Source organism: Acanthochromis polyacanthus, chromosome 17 (genome assembly GCF_021347895.1).
Source record: "Acanthochromis polyacanthus isolate Apoly-LR-REF ecotype Palm Island chromosome 17, KAUST_Apoly_ChrSc, whole genome shotgun sequence".
In the NCBI taxonomy this organism is placed as follows: Eukaryota; Metazoa; Chordata; class Actinopteri; family Pomacentridae; genus Acanthochromis; species Acanthochromis polyacanthus.
The window spans coordinates 16,603,708-16,625,696 of NC_067129.1; the positions used below are offsets into that span (position 1 = coordinate 16,603,708).

The 21,989-nt window shown below is 42.0% G+C and overlaps 1 protein-coding gene across 2 annotated transcripts; it reads left to right on the forward strand.

Annotated features, from left to right (window-relative positions):
• Nucleotides 1-819: 819 nt before the first annotated feature.
• si:dkey-250d21.1 (uncharacterized) lies at nt 820-16,729 on the forward strand. 2 transcript variants are annotated; one of them, XM_022194940.2, is made up of 11 exons: nt 820-1,217; nt 5,415-5,535; nt 7,565-7,669; nt 7,773-7,809; nt 7,968-9,766; nt 9,867-9,897; nt 10,205-11,973; nt 12,101-12,149; nt 12,257-14,055; nt 14,420-14,456; nt 14,572-16,729. In XM_022194940.2, exons 1-11 carry the CDS (start codon nt 1,123-1,125, stop codon nt 16,068-16,070), a joined length of 7,341 nt encoding a protein of 2,446 aa, XP_022050632.2. In that variant the 5' UTR covers nt 820-1,122; the 3' UTR covers nt 16,071-16,729. The 2 variants fall into 2 exon arrangements, with proteins under 2 accessions (XP_022050632.2, XP_022050631.2); XM_022194939.2 differs by having other exon boundaries at nt 821-1,217; nt 14,569-16,729.
• Nucleotides 16,730-21,989: the final 5,260 nt, after the last annotated feature.

Here is a 21,989-nt window from a genome sequence, read left to right on the forward strand (position 1 = left end):
GTCAAACTTATTTACACAGCACATAAATATAAGGCATTCCATCCGCGTAAATGAACACAAACAAATCAATGAGTGTGTTACTGAGAAAATTTAATTTAAAAGACAAGTCATACTGAATTAGACTAATCAAGTTTTGGGTTCCACTTGGTCTTGGGATTGTTTTCTGCTAAAACATATGGTAGCATGTATAATTTAATGAATGACACAGGATGTGAGCTGATAAATGAACTGAACGCACAGACAGGACTGAGCATATAGGATCAGACAGCTTTAAATAGTGTATCCTGGATTTGTGGTAGACAACAATAAAACACTCAAATTAACTAAATCTGCCTTAACAAATGTGTGAACATAAGGTAGCTGCAAGTCTACATCAAAGAGTATCCAGTCACAGCAAGAGAATACCTGCACTTCTGTGTGCTTCATAGGCTGTATTGTATATTACTGTGTAATCCAATACTGTATGTGATGTTAGATATGACTTGGTGAATCGAGACAGTTAATTAAGCCAGAGTTGTCATACATAGTATTACTGGCGTGGAAATAAAAGTTACAGTGTTTCTTCATTAGCATGGCTGTAGTCTATTATTACATTATTTAATTTTAAAAAAAGGACTTTTATTTAAATAATATTGATTTGCCATGATGTAGCATAAAAATATCAGCAAAGGTTGCTTTCCTGGCTTGACAAAAGCAAATAGCCTTTTGTTAATTCTCTCTTGCTGTACCCGGTGACACCCATAGACTGTATGACACCACAGCGGGGTGTGTATTATCTTGACATAGAAGTTCTTTGTCCAGTCCCGCTGGTGCCGCTCTGCCCTCTGCTGGTCAACACTGTGAGTTGCACCGACTAGTTCCTGGTTGATGGGATAACACGCTTTCGGCGACTCTTAGCTCGGCACGGAACATCAACTTTTGAAAGCATGGAATTAGTAGGTTCTTAGTTTGCCAAAGAGACATTAAGCGAAAGTACCTTTGGAAGTCAGTTGTGTGGGTTGCAGGTTTGGTCTCAGGCATGACTCTGTAGACTCTCCTGCAGGTTTGCTCACAGTAGCCTTGCCAGCTTGCAACCGCCAGCTAAGCTAGCTAACTTGCTTGCTAGCTACATTGCAGTCCAAAATGACTGACTGCTGCGCCGCAGCCAACTGTGATTACCAGCAGCGGGAATCCGAAAGCATCACTCCACTCTTCAACTTTCCTTTGGATCCGGAGCGGTAAGACCTGCGCTTATTTCATTGAGATGGGGTTTAGAAATGAGCCTCGGAGCATGCAAAATGAATGTGTTAGCTGTTAGCAATGGCGTTAGCTTAACATCATGTTGGCTAATAGTGACACAACTCTGTGGAAAATGGCGCAGACTTACGTTACTCTTGAAAGAAAACTCCGTGTGAAATGCACTCTATTCACTCATTCAGCCTCGGAAACCGACACCGACGTGTGTTATTGGCTCTACCAGCTTACCTTTGTGTTCAGCCATTTCACACACGAAGAGAAACAATAGTTAAAAACTTTTTTGTGGTGTAATAAAAATCGCCATCGGTACACGACACCTACCGTCCCAGAAGTGTGGTAACGTTAGAGGGACTGACGTTAGCTTAGCAGAATTACAGCAGCCCTCAGTCAAAGAGCTGTTTTGTGTTGTTGTTTATTCAACTACGCAGCTTACACTGAAATTCAGAACTGCAGCTCATTGTGTATTGTATAAATATGAACTTTATTTCCATATCTGAGCTCTGGCGTTTTAACAGGTGATGACACCGTGTATAAATGGCAGCTCCTTTTGTCCCGCTGTGATCCTGACTCATAACCAGCTCTGTGTTTTCACGTTGACATCCCGGTGTTGTGCCAGCAAGTGATTGTCTGCCAAAAACCTAATGCCGTCAGTGGGAGCAATTATTTAACCTGTTCTGCGCCCTACATTAGAACCAGTCCAGCTGTTTTTACTGATTGAAACGGCTTTAAAGGAACAGTTCGACTCACAAAATGCAGTTTTTCGCTTGCCAAAATAGACTGTAACCCTTGCATTGGGGCTAAAATATTATTAATGCATGTAAATGATTTCACTTAAGAGGGCGAATTTTAAAGATTGTAGGTCATCAGGATAATTGAAAGAGAAAAGATAATGTCTTTATTTTACATAAATATCTGTAAATCATGTTAATTACTGTCAAAACGTTTTGTCACAGTTAAGCAGTTACAAGAAACACAGTTTTGCTATTATCAAGGACATGATGCTCTGTGTGTGTGCACATTATGACTGTTTGATCGAGACAAAAACAGTTGTAGATGCATGTCAACTGGGTGATACAGCTTTAACGAGGAGTGCGCCATCGGTTTTTGGCAGATGATTACATTTTGGCACAGCACTGGGTGGTAGTGTGCAATGATCTCAATGGCGTCTTACTTGAAAACACATTCAGCAGAGTTAATTTCAGTTCAGTAAGTGAATGACAGCCACATTTCATCTGGCTGACTCAGGAGACTGAATCTGAAGAATCAGTACAGGAAATCCTCCAAGCCAAAGGAAAGACTGCCTCCTAACAGATCTAGGTAGTCGCTGAATATTTCATGTAGAGCCCAGTGCTAAGTTTGCCCCCAACCCTTTCCTTCTCTGTGCCTGTTCTGAACTGACACCCATCTAACACTAGGTTAAATTTAGGAAGTAAACGAGTGGGCAAGTCAGTTCTGTGTCTGCACCAGTAAAATCATTTGAGAGAAAAGGGGAAGTGTAAAGGAAGATAGGATGGAAGCAAAGAGTGCATGTGTGCTTGTATGCTTTAGTCAGCAATCAGCTGCAGCTCTGTTCATTCTGGTTTTAATCATTGCCACCTCTGTTCAGGGGATGACTGATATGTTTGTTTTTAGGACTGATATTGATTTGGACTATTGGTAATCAAAGAGACTGATATACTGAAATTTGCAATTGATGTATATTTGCAGTAAAATTGGAAATCTTGGTGTCACAATTTAGAATTAAACTTCAACAGAAGAGTTTGTTGAAATTTGAAGTCTTGGTTTATTTATGTTTTACATGCACTAGCTTTAAAAAGTTTGGGGTCACTTAGAAATGCCCTTATTATTGAAAGAAAAGCGTTTTCTTTCTATGAAGATAACATTAAATTCGCCTCTGTCCCCCTGTGTAGACATACCATTAAAAATTAGTCATTTCCAGCTAGAATTTACCATATTAACAATGTCTAGACTGTATTTCTGATTAATTTCCATCACTCTTGTGTTCTAATGCGACATTGTGTTAGCTAATGGTGTTGAAAGGCTAATTGATGATTAGGAAACCCTTGTGCAGTTATGTTAGCACATGGATAAAAGTGTGAGTTTTCATGGAAAACATGAAGTTGTCTGGGTCATCCCAAATTTGTAAACAGTAGTATACATTTGACTAAAACAGAGATTTTAAACTTTTATCATTTATTGTTGAAAGACTGTTACTTCTGAGGTGTAACCACACATAATGCTGTGTCGGTGAGACATTGCTTGAGACTGACTGCATTAGAGCCGAGTATCACAGTATAAATGAACCTTTTCAGATAATGAAACCAGACATCAGAAAAATGCTGACTATTGGATCCGATAATTGGCCAAACCAATTATTGGGTGACCCTCAGTTGTGTGGAAAATTATATCATTGGCTGTGTTAAATTGATGTAATTGCTGCAGATGAGACCTTTTTCAATATCAGTACCGTTAATGTGATTTGAGCCAAAGCAAGGCATCTTCTATTTGTCTAAAACACACATGATTTTGCGTGTATTTTTTGATCACTTGAATCAACATTTACTTGCATTTGATTTTCGCAAAGTAAGAAAATTGAACTGTGTGTGTGTGTGTGTGTGGGGGGGGGGGGGGGGGGGGATCCCTCTTTCAAATAGGCAATGAAAATATGGTGTTTATGGACAGCGCTTCACCTCCAAGATATGATAGAAATGGGAGCTGTCATCACATTTGAGTCTGTGTAGAAGGGGTTCGCTGACCGATTATTGGATCCGATATTAAGCATTTTTCCGATCATTTGTATTGCCATTTCCAGTTTCTGCTAAAATAATAAATATATTCCTGAATATGTTACTGAGTATCTGTTATTGCTCCCATGTGCTCAAGAAAACTACCTAAGGCACTGAAAATCAGTTTTGTGTTGGAATTTGTGTTATTCAAAATTTTTGCTTCCAGGATCTTCATATCAACTGTAACTGTGTGTCTCATCCATATAGAGGTTATTGTTCTCCTTCTATCACCCTGAAAAGAGCACATTGGTAAACCTCTAGCAGTAGTGAGCAGAGTTTGGTGATCTCACCTCCTGTCCAACACAGATATAAGCACACAAAACGCTTGAATTTCATGCACCCCAGACAGTCTTGACTGTCGTTTTCTAGACAACGATGATTCGTAACTGCTAGCTGTGTGATCACCTTGCAACACATCAAAGCTAACGTAATTTCCAGATTGTTTAGCGCACCTAAATTTAAAAAGGAAAAAAAGTTTTGTACATATATGAGCCGCTCCTGACTATAAGCCGCAGGTGTCCGCGCTGTAACTTGAGCTATTTCCACAGAAAGATTTTTTTAAAGCTTTTAATTAAATGAATGCTTTTTTTCCCCAAACAGTGCCTATAACACGAAAGTAACACAGCAGTAAAACACATTGAATCAGTTCACGCTGACGATTCCAACGTCTCGCCGTGGATTCATTGATGCTGAGCTAACGTGCAGCAGCTCTATTTCCTTCTTCAACAGGCAGGTCGATTGCCTTCAACTTTAAAGCTGCATAATATGCATTTCTTTGTGTGTTTTCCATGGTGAGGGTGTGTGCATGAAGCGCCAAATGACTGATTTGAAGAATTTAGTGTGAGCGCGCTTGATTTAATTGGAACAGTTTCATTGGTCTACTGTGACCTGTTCGGTAATTTTATTCTGATGTGACGAGGCCAAACGTATTGACGGCATAAGGCTTGCCCGTAAAAATCTATAAATTAGCCGCATCGTTGTATAAGGCGCAGGGTTCAAAGCGTGAGAAAAAAGTAGCAGCTTATAGTCCGGAAAGTACGGTTGTGTTGGTTGTGCTTTTAGTTTAGCATCTAGGGTCGCACAGGATACCAATGCCACGTCTCCACCCCCAGTCACTGCTGCACATAATTACAAATTATGCCATCAGCGCTCATTTCCACAAGATTTTAGCCATCCTTATGCAGAGCCTATAGGTGGCTGGTACATCACATTGAACAAGGTTAAAATTTCAGTCAACTGTTTTACACTCAAAAATAAGTAGTTCTCGATGCCTTGAGAGCTCCAATTTCTGTCTGTGCCATTATTTATCATTTTTGCAATTGTTCATATTAGTCCTGAAGTCTTTGGATGTAGCCCCAAAAAACTGATGCCTTTTCCTCCTGTGTTTTGTAGCTGCCAACAATGGTTGAGCAACTGTCATCGTCAAGATTTGGCATCGGAACCTCCTGAGCAGTTGCATAAGCTGTACAGACTTTGTGCAAAGCACTTTGAGCCCTCAATGATCTCCCACCAGGTAAGAAACAAATCTGTTGCTCATTACCTTTTCTGTTTGTTAACCTATTAATAGAAATTGTTTTCCTTTCTTTTGATTGTTATTATTGTAGCATTGGGCAGTACTACAGACTATTTCTTTTGCTGTTTTCACATCTACAATGATGTATTAAATTCCCAGTTTATTTGGTGCACCTGAACTATCTTATGAAACGTACACACAGGGGAGAAGCTTCCGAGCAATCACCATAGTGCAGTCAACTAAAACTACAAAAAACATCCTACAGAGCTGTATCAACAACACTTTGACACCATCAACAACAACTGAATGTGTCTAAGCTAGAGGTAAACAAAAACTGGCGTGTGTACACAACAAAACCTCTGCAGTAATCACATTAGCTTTCCACTGCAGAAACTTGTGGCAGATTTGAGGTGATTGTAACGTTTACAGGAATGACCCCACTGTCGGCCCTTTCAGTCTTTTTGTTTCCATTCCAGTAGTAGGAACCAAAAGTAGTGGCTGTAACTTTAATGCAGAATGCACCAAAACAACGACAAATAGCAGTTACTGGGAGTAACTCCAGTTCTATAGAACAACACAGGGTTCATTATGTTAGCCTGTGCAGCGAATTAGACGTTGATGGCGCTGTTAGAACTGGACTACTTCTTGATGAAGACATTGAAGGGGCAAACAGAATGGGGCTTGTTTTACATTTAAGTTTAGCCAATCAAGTCCCAAATCCCGCCAGCAGTTTTTTCAGCGCTGCTCAGAAGACCTATGCTGGGTAGTAGGTTTCTATTGGTTTTTATATTACAAACGTTTAAAGGAGAAAAGCACTCCGAGAGCACAGTACTCCGCTGAGGCTGCTCAGTCGCTGTGTCATTTCCGATGGCTGAAATCTTGACAAAAGTTGTGGTAGAAATCACGGCACTATAGAATATACACTATTTAATATAGATGTACCCACAAACAAAATCACCTTGCGCTGAGCACATGTGTGTGCTATGCATGTGTACGGATACCGAATCGTGTGACCTAAATATGTAGCGGGAAATGATGGGACTCAGAAACACCCCCACAATTTAATCAACTGTTCCTTGTATCATTTTGAACAGATGAGTCCTGATAGGTCCACAGCGGTCCATTTGTAGTAGGATCGCAGTCATGTGAGCAGGCAGCTGATGGAGTGTTCACTTGTTGTCATAGTTACAGTGGCGCTGTGCCGGTATCTCGCAACAATACAGAAAACTTAAACAAATCTGTGGATCCACACCGTAAGCCACATCACTGCTGAAATCTATTCACTTGGTCCTTGTGGTGTTTCTGACCTTCCCTGAAAATTTCATTCAAATCCGTTTGTCCATTTTTGAGTAATGTTAACCCTTTAAGCTTCAGTGTACCGCCGGCGGTACACCTACTAATTTGCATAGGAATTTCAAGAATGTCCGACGGCCGCAAACGCGCTTATACAAACACTATACACCGATGGAAAGCTTAGATTCTCATGAATCCGCCGGTATAAACCACTTTCAGATGCGATTGCCACAGCGGGTGAGAAAAACACATTTGTCCGACAAAAACAAATATTCATCCATCCGTTCTCTATACACGGCTTCAAAGCACACAGCGCGACTCACATTTCCGGGTTTATTATTACACACAAAAAAAAAGATTCCACAAAAAACGGCCATAATCCAACCTTTTACATCAGATGACACAAGCCAGTAAACTATTTTGTCCAAAACATGTCCTGAAGTCGGTATAAAATCCCCGAATCGGTCGTTTTCAAGGAAATGCACCTCCCGATGCGCGTCCAATATTCCCCGTATTTTTCGTAATTTTTTTTATTTAAAAATAGAATATTAGCGATTTTTTTGTACTGAAAATGGCTGGAATTGACTGAAGCTTAAAGGGTTAACAGAGAGACAGACAAACCAATGCTGATCGTCACATTACTCCCTGGCGGAGTAATAAAATATATTTCTAAATCCTTGTGTGACATGTATGTATAGAGAGGAAAGTAAAAGTGTGATCTGCTTTTAATTTTCAGAGCGCCTCCGGTTGTGTCTTAAAGGAAGATGCTGTTCCAACAATATTTGACTTGACGCCTGTGAATAATCAGTCAAGCTGCAACAGGAAAAGAGCTAGAGACCCAGTAAGTGTTTATTCAGTGCTTGATGCTACACTTGTTATTTCTTATATCAAACTTTAAAAACTCTAGAAATGCAAACCTGTAATTACGTTTTCACTCTACCTAGTCAGGAGAAGAAGCTACTGCTGTGAAGAAAACAAAAGGTAAAGTAAATGGTTTTATTTCTTTTAAAAAATTCTGGATTTTTTTCTCATTGGTTTGGTGTATGTTAAAATGTGTTGTAAATGTTGAATAACTGACTGAGTTAGCAGTTTTTTAAATCATCTCAAACTTTCAATCAGTCCATATTCTTTCATCTCAGAAAATGCAGCAGCTGAAGTACCAGAGGGGACAAAAGAAGCATCTGGAGAGAACAGTGCAACGACTGAACAGCAAAAAGACAACCAAACCCAAGAGGATGTAGCCAGCTCCAAAGCAAAAGAGACTCTAAAAGTCTATTTTAAGGAAATTCTGGCACTGACTGGATTCAGCATCAATGGCGCAAACATCAACACTGATGAGCCGATTGGAGGTGCGAGGGGTCAGCAGACTCTCAATCGTATCTGTGTGGAGAAAATTGACAAGAAAGAAATCCTGCAGTTTAGTGAAGACCTCATGCGGGAGGAGATCCAAAACAGCCTCAGGCAAGCACGGTTCTTTTCCATTTTGCTTCAGGATGTGACCAGCATAGAGGGAAAGGAGCAGATCCCAGTGTTCATCCGGTCTGTCACAGTAGCTGGGTTTCCACAAAAGCACCTGGTTGGGTTCTTACCGTGCGACATGGATGCAGAGAATCTGTTCTGCATGCTTTTCTCTGAGCTGCGAAATAAGTGGGGACTGAGGATGGAGCATTGCAGAGGACTCACTTATCTGGTGAGTGGAAGTATGTGTCAGAAAATGCGAGATGTTACCTGCAGGATTCTGCAAGAGTTTCCACAAATCGTTCTGTCGCCAAGTGACCCATATGCCTTCAACATATGGATCATTCGCTGCATGCCTGTGCCCTCAATCCAAAAGGTTGCAGACACTGTGGAGGAGGTGGCCTCATTACTCAGGAGAACCCCAGAGCTGTGCAACCGATTGGAAGGAAAGATCCAGATGACATATGGACATATAAAAGGGGAAGTGGACAGGATCAAGGCAGCTATCAGTGGGAATTGGGAGTATGGCACGGACGCCTTTCAGACCATGTTAGATATTTTGGAGCCATTCCTGAACTGCATCAATGAGATAATTTCAAAGGTAGATGAAGATACTGCTGAACAGATGGCCAAGCTCAAGCCAATTTTGAAGAATTTCAACTTCATCATCACGCTCGTTGTTCTGAAGAACACCTTGTGTTGTGTGAGCATACTAAACTCAAGTCTCAGGGGAATCATTAGCATCAGCAGTACCTTGCAGTACACAATTTCCAATGCCTTAAAACTGGTAAGCAAATACCAACAGGAGCTCGCAATATTCCACAGGAAATGGTTTTCAGATGCAGTTGGCCGAGCAAAGAAGCTTGGAGTGGAGGTTGCTAAACCGGAAACGGATCCAGGAAACACAACTGAGACACCACTGGAGGACTTCTACAGAGAAACTCTGAGCCGGCCTATCTTGCAGTATCTTGTTGCAGAGGTGAAGAGAGTGTTCAGCACAGAGATGGTGAGGATTCTCCGATGGCTCTCGTTAGTGCCATCTTACATGGCTGACCACAATTTCAGCATCCGCAGAGATAAAGTAGCAGATGCCAACTTGAACAACCTTGCTCGGCCGGACACGTTCTACGAGGAGCTTGGTTGTTGGGAAGTGAAGTGGAGGCATGCAAGCAAACGCAGAATCCTACCAACCACAGTGTTTGCAACACTCAAGATTCCAGATATTGGGTTTTACCCAAATGTGCAGAGCTTGTTGAGGGTGTTAGGAACTGTTCCGTGTGTAAATGCAGAGGCAGATGTGTATGGCCAATACCACATGGTACTGGAGCGGTGCCACTCCTACCTGAGAGCCACACCAGAGGACCAAAGACAGTGCAGCATGGCATATGTCTATGTGAACCAGGATGTGCACTTCAGTGTTGAACAAATGGTGGAGTCCTATGTCCAGAAGCATCCAGACATCCTGCAGTTGCTGCAAATGGTGAGTAGACTTTCATAAACCCAATATCAGAGAAATTTCATAACCTACCGTTTTTTCCTAAAATGACATTGGATTGTGTGGTTGTTTGTGTATGTTACAGGATGATGACGCCAAGGAAAAGCCCTCACAAGGTGAGAGGATTTAGACGTTATTTATTTTTCATTCTAACATGCTGTGGTTGTGGTTAATCATACCTCTATTGAAACAAAAATATACAGTCAAATTAAATGTAATATGAAAGAAAATACAGCTGTATACACAAAGATCGGCATCATACCAGATCATGGCGACATTACAAATATGTTTTGGAACTGAATAACTCTTGAATGTCAGATAACGTTTAATGATATTTTTGTTCGACTGCGTGTGCCGTCTTGGTTATTTACCACTTTGTTTAACTGTAATCTCATCAACAACCATTCCCATCTTTCATTTCAGTGGTAGCCCATGGAAACCATGCTGAAAAGGACACTGAAGAAGAATTACAATTCATAAACCTAGAGATGGATGCTGAGAGGCTTGTAGAGATGAAGTGTGCAGAGACTGATAGAGAAGCTCTTAAATCTGCTTTACAGGCTGCAGTGACAGCTGCATACAGCAGTCAAAGCAGGCTTCACAGTGATGCTTGTCCTTCTCAAGATGGAGAGGTCGAGTATGTGACCAAGTCTGAAATGAAAGAAGTTCTCACTGTGTGTGAGAGTGCTGTCAGGGAGGGAATCCTCACGGAAGTGGGAAGTTCATTCTTCTCCTTGTTTATTGACCGTGTTGTGAAACTTGGGGAGAAAGACTATCTTCCACTCTTCCTTAGATTTGTGGACAGTTTTGATGTCATGCGACTGGAGTTGATGGGGTTTCTTGAGGCAGATCTTGATTGTGATGTCATGATACAATGTCTCATGGAAATAGTAACAGTGGAGTGGCATCTGGATTTGAATAACTGCAGAGGTCAGGCATACCTAGGCTCTGGTGACGTTTCCTACAAGCTGAAAGCCTTTGCCTGCAAAGTCCAGGAGAAGCATCCTCTTGCCATAAGCACACACTGTTCTTCCTACTCTTTTAACACATGGTGGTCAAAATCCATCCCAGTGCCTGCTGTTAAAAGAGCCCTGGATACATTTGAGGAGGTGTTGATGTTTTTTGGCAGCAGTGCTGCTCTTGAAAAACAGCTTGACCATGTGATAGACTTTGGTCTGAGAGAAAGCTATGAAAAGGTCCAAGAGTTGCAAGGAAAGTTCTGTACACTTTGGCAAGAAAAGCATGATTCTTATGAGGTGTTTGTGCAGATGTTGGAGCCTCTGGTTGAATGTCTGGAGAAAGTCAAAAACAACCCGCAAAGATGGAAAGCTGTTGTGTCTGAACAAGCGGGAGCTCTGCTCCGCAAGGTGATGGAATTTGATTTCATCATTGCTATGGTGGTCTTGAAAAATGCATCCTCTTTTACCAGAGAGCTGAGTGCTGGTATTCAGAAGGACCAGTTCAGTGCTGCATCCCAGCTATGCCAAATCAGTGGTATCGTGGCCACTCTGAACAGAGTGAAAACAAATATGAAGGTGTTTCACCAGAACTGGTTTGATGAGGCCTGTGCGATGGCTCAGAGTCTACGAGTACAGATTGAAGTGCCTGAAAACTCTTTGCCAAGGGATGGCATGATAAAACCAGTCGGTTTTTACAAAGATGGCTTAAGTGTGCCTCTAGTTGACAACCTTATAAATGCTGTGAAGGATCATTTTTCAGAAGACCACAAAGAAGCTCTGAATTTCCTCTCTCTGGTCCCATGCTCAGTCACAGTCAGTTACATGTTTGAGAGCTTGAAGTCAAAGCCTCCACTCTATAGCAGTGATCTCCCTGATGCTGACAACTTCTTCACAGAGCTGTGCTGTTGGAGAGTAACGTGGAAGACCAAAGTGGCATCCGTTACAATCCCAAGTTCAATATTTCACACATTGCGTCTGCCACTCATGCAGTACTTTGGGAACATCAATACACTGCTGAGGATTATGTCTGTACTACCCAGCACAGAACTAGAGGACTGTGGTGTTGTAATGCGCCACAAGAAATTCCAAGACTACCTGAGAAGCACAAATCCCAAAGACAGGTCACCGTGCTTAGCTATGCTGCAGGTGGGCACAGACTTCAGCAGAGACCTGGACCGCATGGTGTCCCAGTGTTTGAAGGTTACGCCACAAGCTTTGGAGGGCATCTGTCTGGTAAGTGCTTGTATTTTTCTAAATAGAAATAACAGTGTGTTGCATTTATGTTCTGTTACTTCTCTTGCTATATTCTATTAATCACATAAACGTCAGAGTAATTTTGTATACCGTCGTGTTTTTGCAGGACAAGGAATCCAAGAGTTTGAACAAGAACTCAGAAAATAATATGGAAGGTATGATCTTTGACGTAGTTTTTTTTAATCATGCTCTGTTTGTTCATGGTTTTTATGTTTGTCATAACCACTTTGGTGTTCCCTGTTTTATCCCTTGATGTATTTAGTTGATTGTATTAACGAGGAAGCCAAGGAACCCAAAGTACATCAGTCTCCTGACAAGATGGAGGACCAAGAGATGAAACCTGCCGATGAGAATGGGCACTCGGGGGATAATCGTCAAAGTCTGGCTACAGTTTTCAGACTGGCTGCAGTACTGGGGAAAAAGAACAGCAGTCTCTGTGACCTCTCAGATGAAGAGAAAGAGCTTTTTGTTCAGGAGCTCAGGATGTGCCACTGGTTTGGAAGTGTGAGCAAAAGCGCACCTTCTATAGGTGATGAGGAAATGGTGAACCTCCTCATAAATGGAATCAGAGATGTGATCCTGAAAGAAATACAGGAATCTCCGTTCTTCTCACTTATCACAGACAAACCTGTTAAAATTGCCGACAAGACCCATATACCAGTTTTTGTCAGGTATGTCGGAGAATCTGCTCCAAAAGTAGAGCTCATGGGTTTCTTACCATTTGATGAAAGTTGTCACGTTGATAGACAAGCGAACAACCTTGCAAAGATTCTCACTGAGGACTGGGGCTTACCGATGTCGCAGTGCCGAGGACAGGCATTCATGCACTTGGGCTCGGGTTATCAAAGTCTGAAGAAAATGTCTTTGGATTTCCTTAAGAGTTATCCACTCTGCATTGTAACACCCAGTGAGTCTTGCGGCCTTGCCCATTGGCTAGCAGGAAGTGTGCCTTGCCCTTCAGTAGCGAAAATGCTGGATATTACAGAAGACCTGCTGCTGTTCTTTGATGAGTCTCCTTGTCTGGAGGGACAGTTGGCACAGGCTGTTGATGGGCTTTTGAATATGCCAAGAGAAGCCCTGGAGGAAATTCCAGAAACATGTTGCTCGAGGTGGAAAAAGAGAGAGGACTTCTTTGACATACTTGCTGACACATTAGAGGGCATTCTTAGCTGCCTCGATGCTGTAAGCTCCAGTGCCACAGGTGCCAAGTCGATGCATGCTCAAGTTCTCTCTGCAGCTCTGAGAAATATGGATTTCATTGTCACCCTTGTGATTTTGAAGAATGCTTGTGCTCCTCTTCGTAACTGTAGCACTGTCTTCCGCTGTGGAAACCCTGCTGATATTCTCTGTGAAGTGGAAAAAATCCCCTCGATCATAGAGACACTTAACAAAATGTTAGAAAATGTGAGCACTGTGCACACCACTTGGTTTGAGCAGGCATTCCAGCTAGCAACAAAGGTTGCGCCTGAACAAGTATGCTTCTCAGAGGAAGCCAACAGCTATGAATCTCCTGAGATATATTACAGAGAAAATCTCAGTGTTCCTCTCCTCCAGAGTCTTGTTGATGAAATGAAGTACAGCTTCTCAGACAGCCACTTAAAGGCTCTGTCAGTCCTGTCGCTGCTTCCTTCATGCAATCCACAACCGATACTGTCCGAGTCCACAGACAAGCCTTTCAGTCTCTACCTTACGGATCTTCCTGAGCCTGAGGCAGCCGAGCAGGAAATCAACACCTGGGCTTCTGTCTGGAGAGAGAAATACCCGGATGTCACTCCTCCAACCTCTATTGCTGAAACACTAGTCCATCCTGAGTCCAAAAGCCACCCAACTGTTACGCTGCTCCTTAGGCTAGTAGCTGTCCTGCCTAGTGTCAGTATGGAGTGTGACCTGATGAAGACCACTCTGAACTCAATGAGGGATCTGTTTAAGAACACTGTATGCAAAGGCAGCCGAATGGATCATGTGATGCTCCTCTCTCACTGCACAACGCTACAGAGGCTGCCAGAGGCTATTGAGAAATGTATGGAGGTTGATCCGGAGAGCAGTCCATGTCTGTCTCAGGTAAATTCAATGCAACGTCCTTTGGATCACACTAGATCCACAACAATTGGTCATCTTCATTTAAAATATAATGTGTGTGGTTCCAGTTTCCCAAATGTCAATATTTTTGACTGTGAAATGAGTAGTTTGGGCATCACGCTGTTGACCAGACAAGAACACATCATTTTGGACTCTTAAAAAAATAGGAATTATTTACAATTTGCAGACAGCCCAAACAACTAAAGACTTTAAAGGGAAATTAATGAGTAGTTTAATGTGTAGTTCATGCTATCTTTAGCCATGATGCTGTATAGGAAACCAAAATTGTATCGTATTACGTTGGAATCAGTACTGTATAATTTAAGTTGTTGTCCATGTGTTTCAGGTGATGGGAACTCTGCAAAGACTTAAGTTGGACAGAGGTAAGTCCATTCATGGCAGCTTGATAAAAAACATAACTGTCTATAGTTCTGGTTATGAGAAGACAAGAAAGTAATTATCAAAGGTAATATATTTATCTCTATCTATTATCAGCAGGAATTGATGTGACAGAGTCACACCTCCCCACTGATGGAGAGGTGAAATCAGCAGACACTGAAGTGATACTGGAGGTCAGTCAAGGACCAAGAACAGCAGTTTCTTTCTATGAGCCACAACTGCGTGAACAAATCCTCAAGGAACTCTGGGACTCTCAGTTCTTCACAGTTATAACTGAGCAAACGGTTGAAATTGACGATGTGCTCTATGTCCCACTGTGCATCAGGTACTTAAACAAAGAGGACATCCAGTCTGAGGAAACGCTGGCTTTCATCCCTTTCATTGAAAACCCAGCTGTCCTTGCAGATGCTATTGAAACTGCCCTGTCTGAGAAGTGGGGCCTCAACATGGAGTACTGTAGAGGTCAGGCCTTGCTGAGTGTTGGGGAAGTAGGAGCTCAGATGAGGGCTGTGAGTTTATCTATAGCTAACAAATATCCACAAGCTGTTAGAACCGTCACCTCTGCTTTGTCTCTTAATGTTTGGCTGGCTAAGTCTTCTCATGTTGAAGAAGCAGCTGATGGAGCAGCCCTCATAGGCAAACTGTTACATTGGCTCACAGAGGATGCAGAACGTCAGAACAAATTGGAAGACATGATTATTCATGTGTTCCAGCACGATGAAGGAAAGGGCAACGAGTTGAGGGACAAACTGATGAAGAACTGGGAGAAGAGTCATGACATGCACGAGGTGATGGTAGAGATTTTAGAAGCAGTTATGCTCTGCTTGAATGAGCTGAAAGGGGAGGGAAGTACTTCACACCAGCAGCAAGCATCACACTTCTTTGATGCCATCAGAAACTTTGAGTTCATCCTATCAACAGTGGTGCAGAAGAACGTTTTGAGGGTAACTAAAAAGCTAAGTCAGTCTCTCCAGGGCAAACCCTTAGATATGTTGCTTGCTGTGAATAAGTTGTCTGATCTGAAAGCATCCCTCAGTACACTGAAGAGCGACATTGACACCCATCACAAGGAATGGTTTGAGGAAGCCGTCTCCCTGGCTTCTAAACTCCATGTCACAATGTTGCATTCAGTGCTCTTAGAGCCGTTGAGTGTGTTTTACAAAGAATCAGTGAGCATGAAGGTAGTAGAGCACTCAATAGCAGAAATTGACGATCTCTTCACAGAGAAGGTGTTGGATACCTTGAGGTGCCTGGAGATTGTGCCTTACGCAATGTCCAAAGTAGAAACCAGCATTCTTAGTGGTCTTGTGTACCGCCTGTACAAGGAGGACTTGCCAGATCAGGGCTCCCTTCACTCTGAGATGAAGTCATGGAAGGAGAAATGGTTGGATCCTCTGGCGGGATATCTCCCAACTACTGTGCTCGATACGCTCAAGACATCACAGATAAGAAGTTTTAGTAACATTGAGACTCTTCTCAGACTTCAGGTCATCTTGCCGTTTTCAAGAAGGGAGAGCAACTTCAGGCAGGGAAAAAGAAGCTTACAGGAGTTTGTTCAGCAGGAGAAGAGATCCCTCACTGAACTCCATCCTCTGTGAGAGTTGCAGGTCTTCCGTCACTACTAGCAGATCTGAGCAATGCGTTTGCGAGTCAGTGTGATGTCACCACCACTATACTGAGCAACTAATGTGTTCAAACCTTACTGAGGTCCCCAGTTATGAACTTAAGATTTCTCTGTACATTATTGATCTAAATACTTTGAGATTTCCTTTGGTTGTTATTCTGCAAAGCCCTATCTTATGCTTTGTTTTGTTTTTTTATTCTGTAGTTTGTACAGTTGTACTGCCCAATGGGACCAATATTTTGGCAAAAACAATGGCAATGCTCCACTGACGGTTATCAATGCTTGTGTGCCTTGATGCAAAACTAATAATTCACCCCATGTATCATGAAATTACAGATGTTTGAAAATGTCCCATTGGCGTTTGAAACAACTCTATTTTTGTCATTACCAGAAATGACTAGACTGACTTCTGTATCACTGTCATCAGTTGTTTCTAATTATTAAACTGCACCCTTACCTTTCCTGGGCACAAATAGAAACGGTTAGTTCCATCATGTCTCCTGATGATTTCCCATGTTTCCTGTCTCTTTGCAGGAATGAATTTGCTGTAAACGTATCTTTGAAAGAATGTTTCCTTAATAGGAAAACCTTCATATATATTTGTCAAAAAAGTAATAAAATGCTCCAAAAAGATATTTTGGCTTTTGGACTGTTGAGTTTCTCTAATATGGCAGCGAACTTTTGAGTGTCGCTAAATCTGATGTCATGTCTGTAAGGTAACACAAGATGGCGCAATGAGGCCGTAATTTGCCTTTAGAGGAATTCAATCTGGGAAGAAGTCCACTCCAAATGGATAATTATACCTGTAGGGTTTGAGGATCATGCATTTCTTAAGCCTCCTAGGATGAGATTTAACAGCAGCTAATGACCATGAAAACTATTCTCCAAAAATTCTACATTCCTACTGATACTGTTTTGGTAAATGAAACTACACAGCCGCAGGTGCCATACGTGATGGCACTGGGAAATTCGACATATACAGTAGCTGTGATTTGGTTCTGCCTGATTTCAAGCCTGTTCTCAAAGTGAAAAGTCACAATCCAGAAAACAAGAGTTAATGATTGCACTTGATGGTGTATTGAATGAAATGTCTTGCATAATTCCCTTACTGATCAACAAGGATGTGGGTTTAGAGGGAGAGTTATTAAGGTCACACAACCACTAAATAATCTCTAGATCTCCGCTAAATATTTGCTTTAAAATTGCTGTTTGTAGTCAAGTAATGTAATGCCACTGCAATGCTGGGTATGTGAGGTCGACAGGTTTGACATGTTTCCACCAGTGATGCAAGTCGTCGCTTTTGAGCTCCATTGTTGCCTTGTGGTTTGGTTAATATGTAATTCCTAAGAAAAAGTGCATTCTGTGGGCTTTACTTGTCAATTATTGGCCATGGATTCCCATCTGGTGTAGAGGAATTTACAAGAGGCATTTCTACAATACATCCTCTCTGCTGACAATTAAAGAGGCAATATGCTGTAGATGTTATCATTCAAGGCTTTGCCGAAACCCACGGTTCGTAATCTTTTATTTACAGAACTATTGAACAATGGTAGTATTATTCTGAATGTTAATTTTAAGTTGCATTGCACAGTATTTGTCTCTTCTGGTGTGTTCCAGTTTTCCTTAAGGCATGATACTACAGACAAAACATTTTTGTGCACTGGTCATGTTTGAAGCTTGTAATATTTTGCTTCTCCAGTGTTTTCTTCCAGATGAGTGGAGAGAAAACATCCAAAATACACATTTAAGTCTTTGTTTTACTGTACTTTGTCTATTTGCTTCTGTAGATTTCAGTTTTAATCATGTCTTTAAAGGCTGTGTTCTCAAAATGAGTTTTCTCTCCGACTCTGACCTGGAAATCTCCACACAGTGCTTTCTGTTATTGAGCAACAAAAAGAGATATTCAAAAAATAAAATTAGAAACTTATACAATGTTCATATTTCTGTTCCGAAATCGATATTCTTATATGTAATGTGCCACATTTGCATATTTAAAACATTTCAGAAAATGTGTCCTACACAAAAACATTTTATTATGATTTTATCCTGTTTACCTGTAATGTTTCGCCTTCAAAACAACAGATGACAATTCTTAAATGACTAAAGCTTCAGTGACACAAAACTCCAGGCTTATTTAAGCACTTTTAAGTTAATTACCTGATTTATTTTTTCAGACCTTATTTCCTCTGAAACATCCAGGTTCCAGGAATAGTTAAAACCTGCTATTTGCATACGTTTTGTTTGTTGTCTTGAAGGCATGCTATCTTTTAGCACTGATAACCCCACTGAGGGCACTTTTTAAATTGACATGTATTCTTCCTGTGAGCTGTAACAGCAGATGCCTCCCTAACAAAGCCCTGATTGTCGGTGCTCAGCTCAGTGTGAAAGGAGCATCTCCGCGTCCCCTCTCAGCTGCTGAGCAAACGGATCTGCCTCCGCTGTGGGCCGCCCGCCGCAGGTCCACAGGCCTCACAGCAGCAACGCCATCTCTGCATATTCTGCCAGGAGCAATACGCCTCCTGCAAGCTGGGTCTTATTTATTTGCACTTTGAATGTCTAAGTGAACGTTAAGGTGCAGCCAGAGTGTTTGAGCATGAAGCACACATCCTCTGTCTCTAAGCAAAACAAGGTATTGCCATAATTGACCCGTGCACCAGGTTTCCTGCTGGAAGTCAAGGTTCTGGACTGATGTAAGACCCGTGGCACTCTGTAATCATGTCCATACACAGGCAGGATTTAACTACCCTCTGGAGGGGAAGACAGAGGGCTTAAGTGGATTTTATTTCAAGGTTACCTTTCAGGGAAAATTGGCAACACAGGCCACAATCCAGATTCCCTCAGTACTACTAGTCAAGTAAAACTTTTGGTTTGAATTATTCAGACGTCAGCTTGTTGATTGTACTCTTGAAGAGCACTTCATTTTTATTGTAAACCTATAGGATGAGAAGCAGTAAGTAAAATATGAAGGATTGTCCTTGCATACTCCTCAGCTCAGTAAGAGATTATCCGATCATGAGGCAGTGAATAACATTTATTTTAAGATGTCTCACACGCTTTGTTTGACTCTCGGTAATGACTCCTGACTTCATGATGTTTTTGGAGAGCGACGGTCATGCAGTTTGGAATTTCAAGCACTTCTTTTAATCCTTACAGAAGTAAGCTTTAATCATTTATCACGAGGCTTTAGTGCTCTTACGTCTCCACCAGTCACAATCTAAAGGGCGATATTCATAAGAACCAGATGTATCTGCACAATTTATCTATTGTACTGTTTAGAGGCCTGCTGCTGGCCTGGTACTTTTCCTTGGGGTTCCTCTGTCGCTTTTGACTTGTGTTTACCGGGAGGTGCGGGTGGAGAGACATTTGTGAATGAACGGAGCATCCCAGACTGCTGAAGTCATCCCTCCACCCACATGGTTCACCTCAAACCCCTCTGCCCTCAACACCTTTTGCTCCCCTCCAGCAACACCTCTTCAGATGCACTGACATGGTGTTATACGCTGTGATAGAGGACCTGTGTGAGACAGTGCTGCCGCCCTTCGTGCTTTAAGAAGTGTCTCTTTTTAAAGGGAAAATCAACCTAAAAATAGAATCCCCTTATGTTAATTTTTAAGGAATCTGTAGCTATGTTTTAATTTATCACTTGGACCTTGGCTGACAGTCAGGCTGCAGCGGTGACATATCCTGCAGCTGGAATTCATTCCTCTTTTGGTTTGTTAACCCCTAATGTTGGCAACTTTTGTGCTTTCAGCTCAAAGTCAAGCAGCTATGGTGATTTTTCTGTTCAGCCATGACCGTGCAGCCGTGGTGGACTCCCGGTCAGACTCCAGAATCACCGTGGTGAACTGCAGCCTTGAGGACCACATGACGTGTTCAAAAGTGTCGCCCATCTGTTACTTGAAAGGGCTCCATCCTCAAAGCACAATACAGACAGAGGTCGTAAACAAATGGTATTTAAAAGACGTGGGCCAAATCTCGTCCTGCAGATTGGACGTAGCTTGTTGTTTCTGTGGCGATCCCCACTGTGAGGTGTGGCAGCTTTCACAGGAGGAACACCAGAAGGTGATGGGATTTTCACCTGGCTAACAGGGAGCTGTCGCTGTCCTTCCACTGGTCCGATCTGAATCGTTTCACCCTTCAGAGGATGCTCCTGATGGAACATAATGTTCTTGTTATTTATTAATATTCAGCTGGCAGCAGAGCCCTGTGCCGCTCAGTGTTTTGTTGAAGAGGCAAAATGAAAACTAACCATTACATTTGTTAATAGCTTCCATTTGAAAAATCCCTTTTAACTTTTTGTTTCTTTGCATTTGTGATGGCTGTTAATCAAACGCCTGGATTTAATTTTGATTTGAAAATTATCTATGGTCAGAGGAGTTTGGCTGATAATAGAGAACAGGCAGAGATGAGCGTACCTCATCAGAGAGTTAAACCTCTATTAGTTTATCGCTGTGGTTTTGCATGTTGCTGTCATTTTATCAAACACTGACAAAATGAAAGGGGCCACATTTAAGAAATAAAAGCAAGGCAGTGAGATTAAATTATTCTTTTCTTTACCCGAGTGAGTAATGAAAGTTTGACATCAAAACATAACTACCAACTGTCCTTTACTGTCTTTTTTTTAAATTCTCCCTTTTAAATCATCTTGAACTGTTTAAAACTATGCAGGGATTGTTTTGTGATTATCACGAAACCTTTTCATTTGCAAACTGAGAAACAGAGGCGGACATTTCCACTGCACTGTTAGTCGGAGCACGGTTTAGTTTTGTAACCCTGCAGGAGCATGGGAGTATTTTCCAAGGGCATAATAGTAACTCTGCACCCATTCAGTCGCTGATCCTCCTGGGTGAAAGTTGAGTGTCCTTATTCCCCTCCCCCAGTGAGCCTCCTGATTCGTGATATTGGCTTGATCCTCTTGAGATTCGGAGGACAATGGCCCAGCGCTGGGAGACTTCACCATACATTAACACTGTATTCAGCCAGAGCAGAGCTGACTCCATCCTCCATTCATCATGTTCGGAAAATCTTTCCTAAAACATGACACTGTGGCAATAGTTTTGCAACACGACAATTGTGATATATAACTTTCACCAAAGACTAATTACAGTGTCTATTTATATAAACTGATAATGTCAGTTTTTGAAGTATTGCGTTGGGTTTTACTGATATCTCCAAATCTTATAAGTCTTATCCCATTTACAGGTCGACTCCTTTGAATATACATTTCAAGCTGAGACTCAAACCACATCTGGGTTCAGCAACAGCATGCTATAAATGCTCATTCCGGAGACTTGGAACTGTAATTATTTTGTGTATTTTGTTAGACACATTGCTGCTTATTCAGAAGTAATCTGCATGTCTAAAGCTGATTATAGTGACAGTTTAAAAAATACAGCATAAGTGTAACATTATCTCCATGAAGCTGGTTTTCATCCCAGATGTGGATTATCTATCATAAGTCAGCTCTGGTTCTGCTGTTACATGACATGACTTATTTCATTATCATGAACTCCGGTGGCTCTCTTATCCCCCCCTCATCAGAAGGTGTCCCCCCCTCTGTGTGCAGCTTGGAGGGCGAGATGTGAAGATCAAGGAGCTGTGTGTTGATCCTAGCTCAGGAATGGAGAGCCTGTGTGTAAAAAGCCTGTCTGTAGACGGGCCCGGTCCTGCTGGAAGCTCCACAACTCCCACACACGCTCCGACCCTGTGCCCATTCACAGTTGACTGCCATGTAAAACGCATTGGAACTGGGATCGCAGCCCCACGTACTGTAAATATGATGCGCACACGTGCAGCTATTATGTAGTGAACCCTGCTTGGCAAACAGATTTGGACACAGGATCAGGGTGTTCCCAGGGGAAGAGGGCTGGCTGTGTGCTCCAGAGGCTGCATG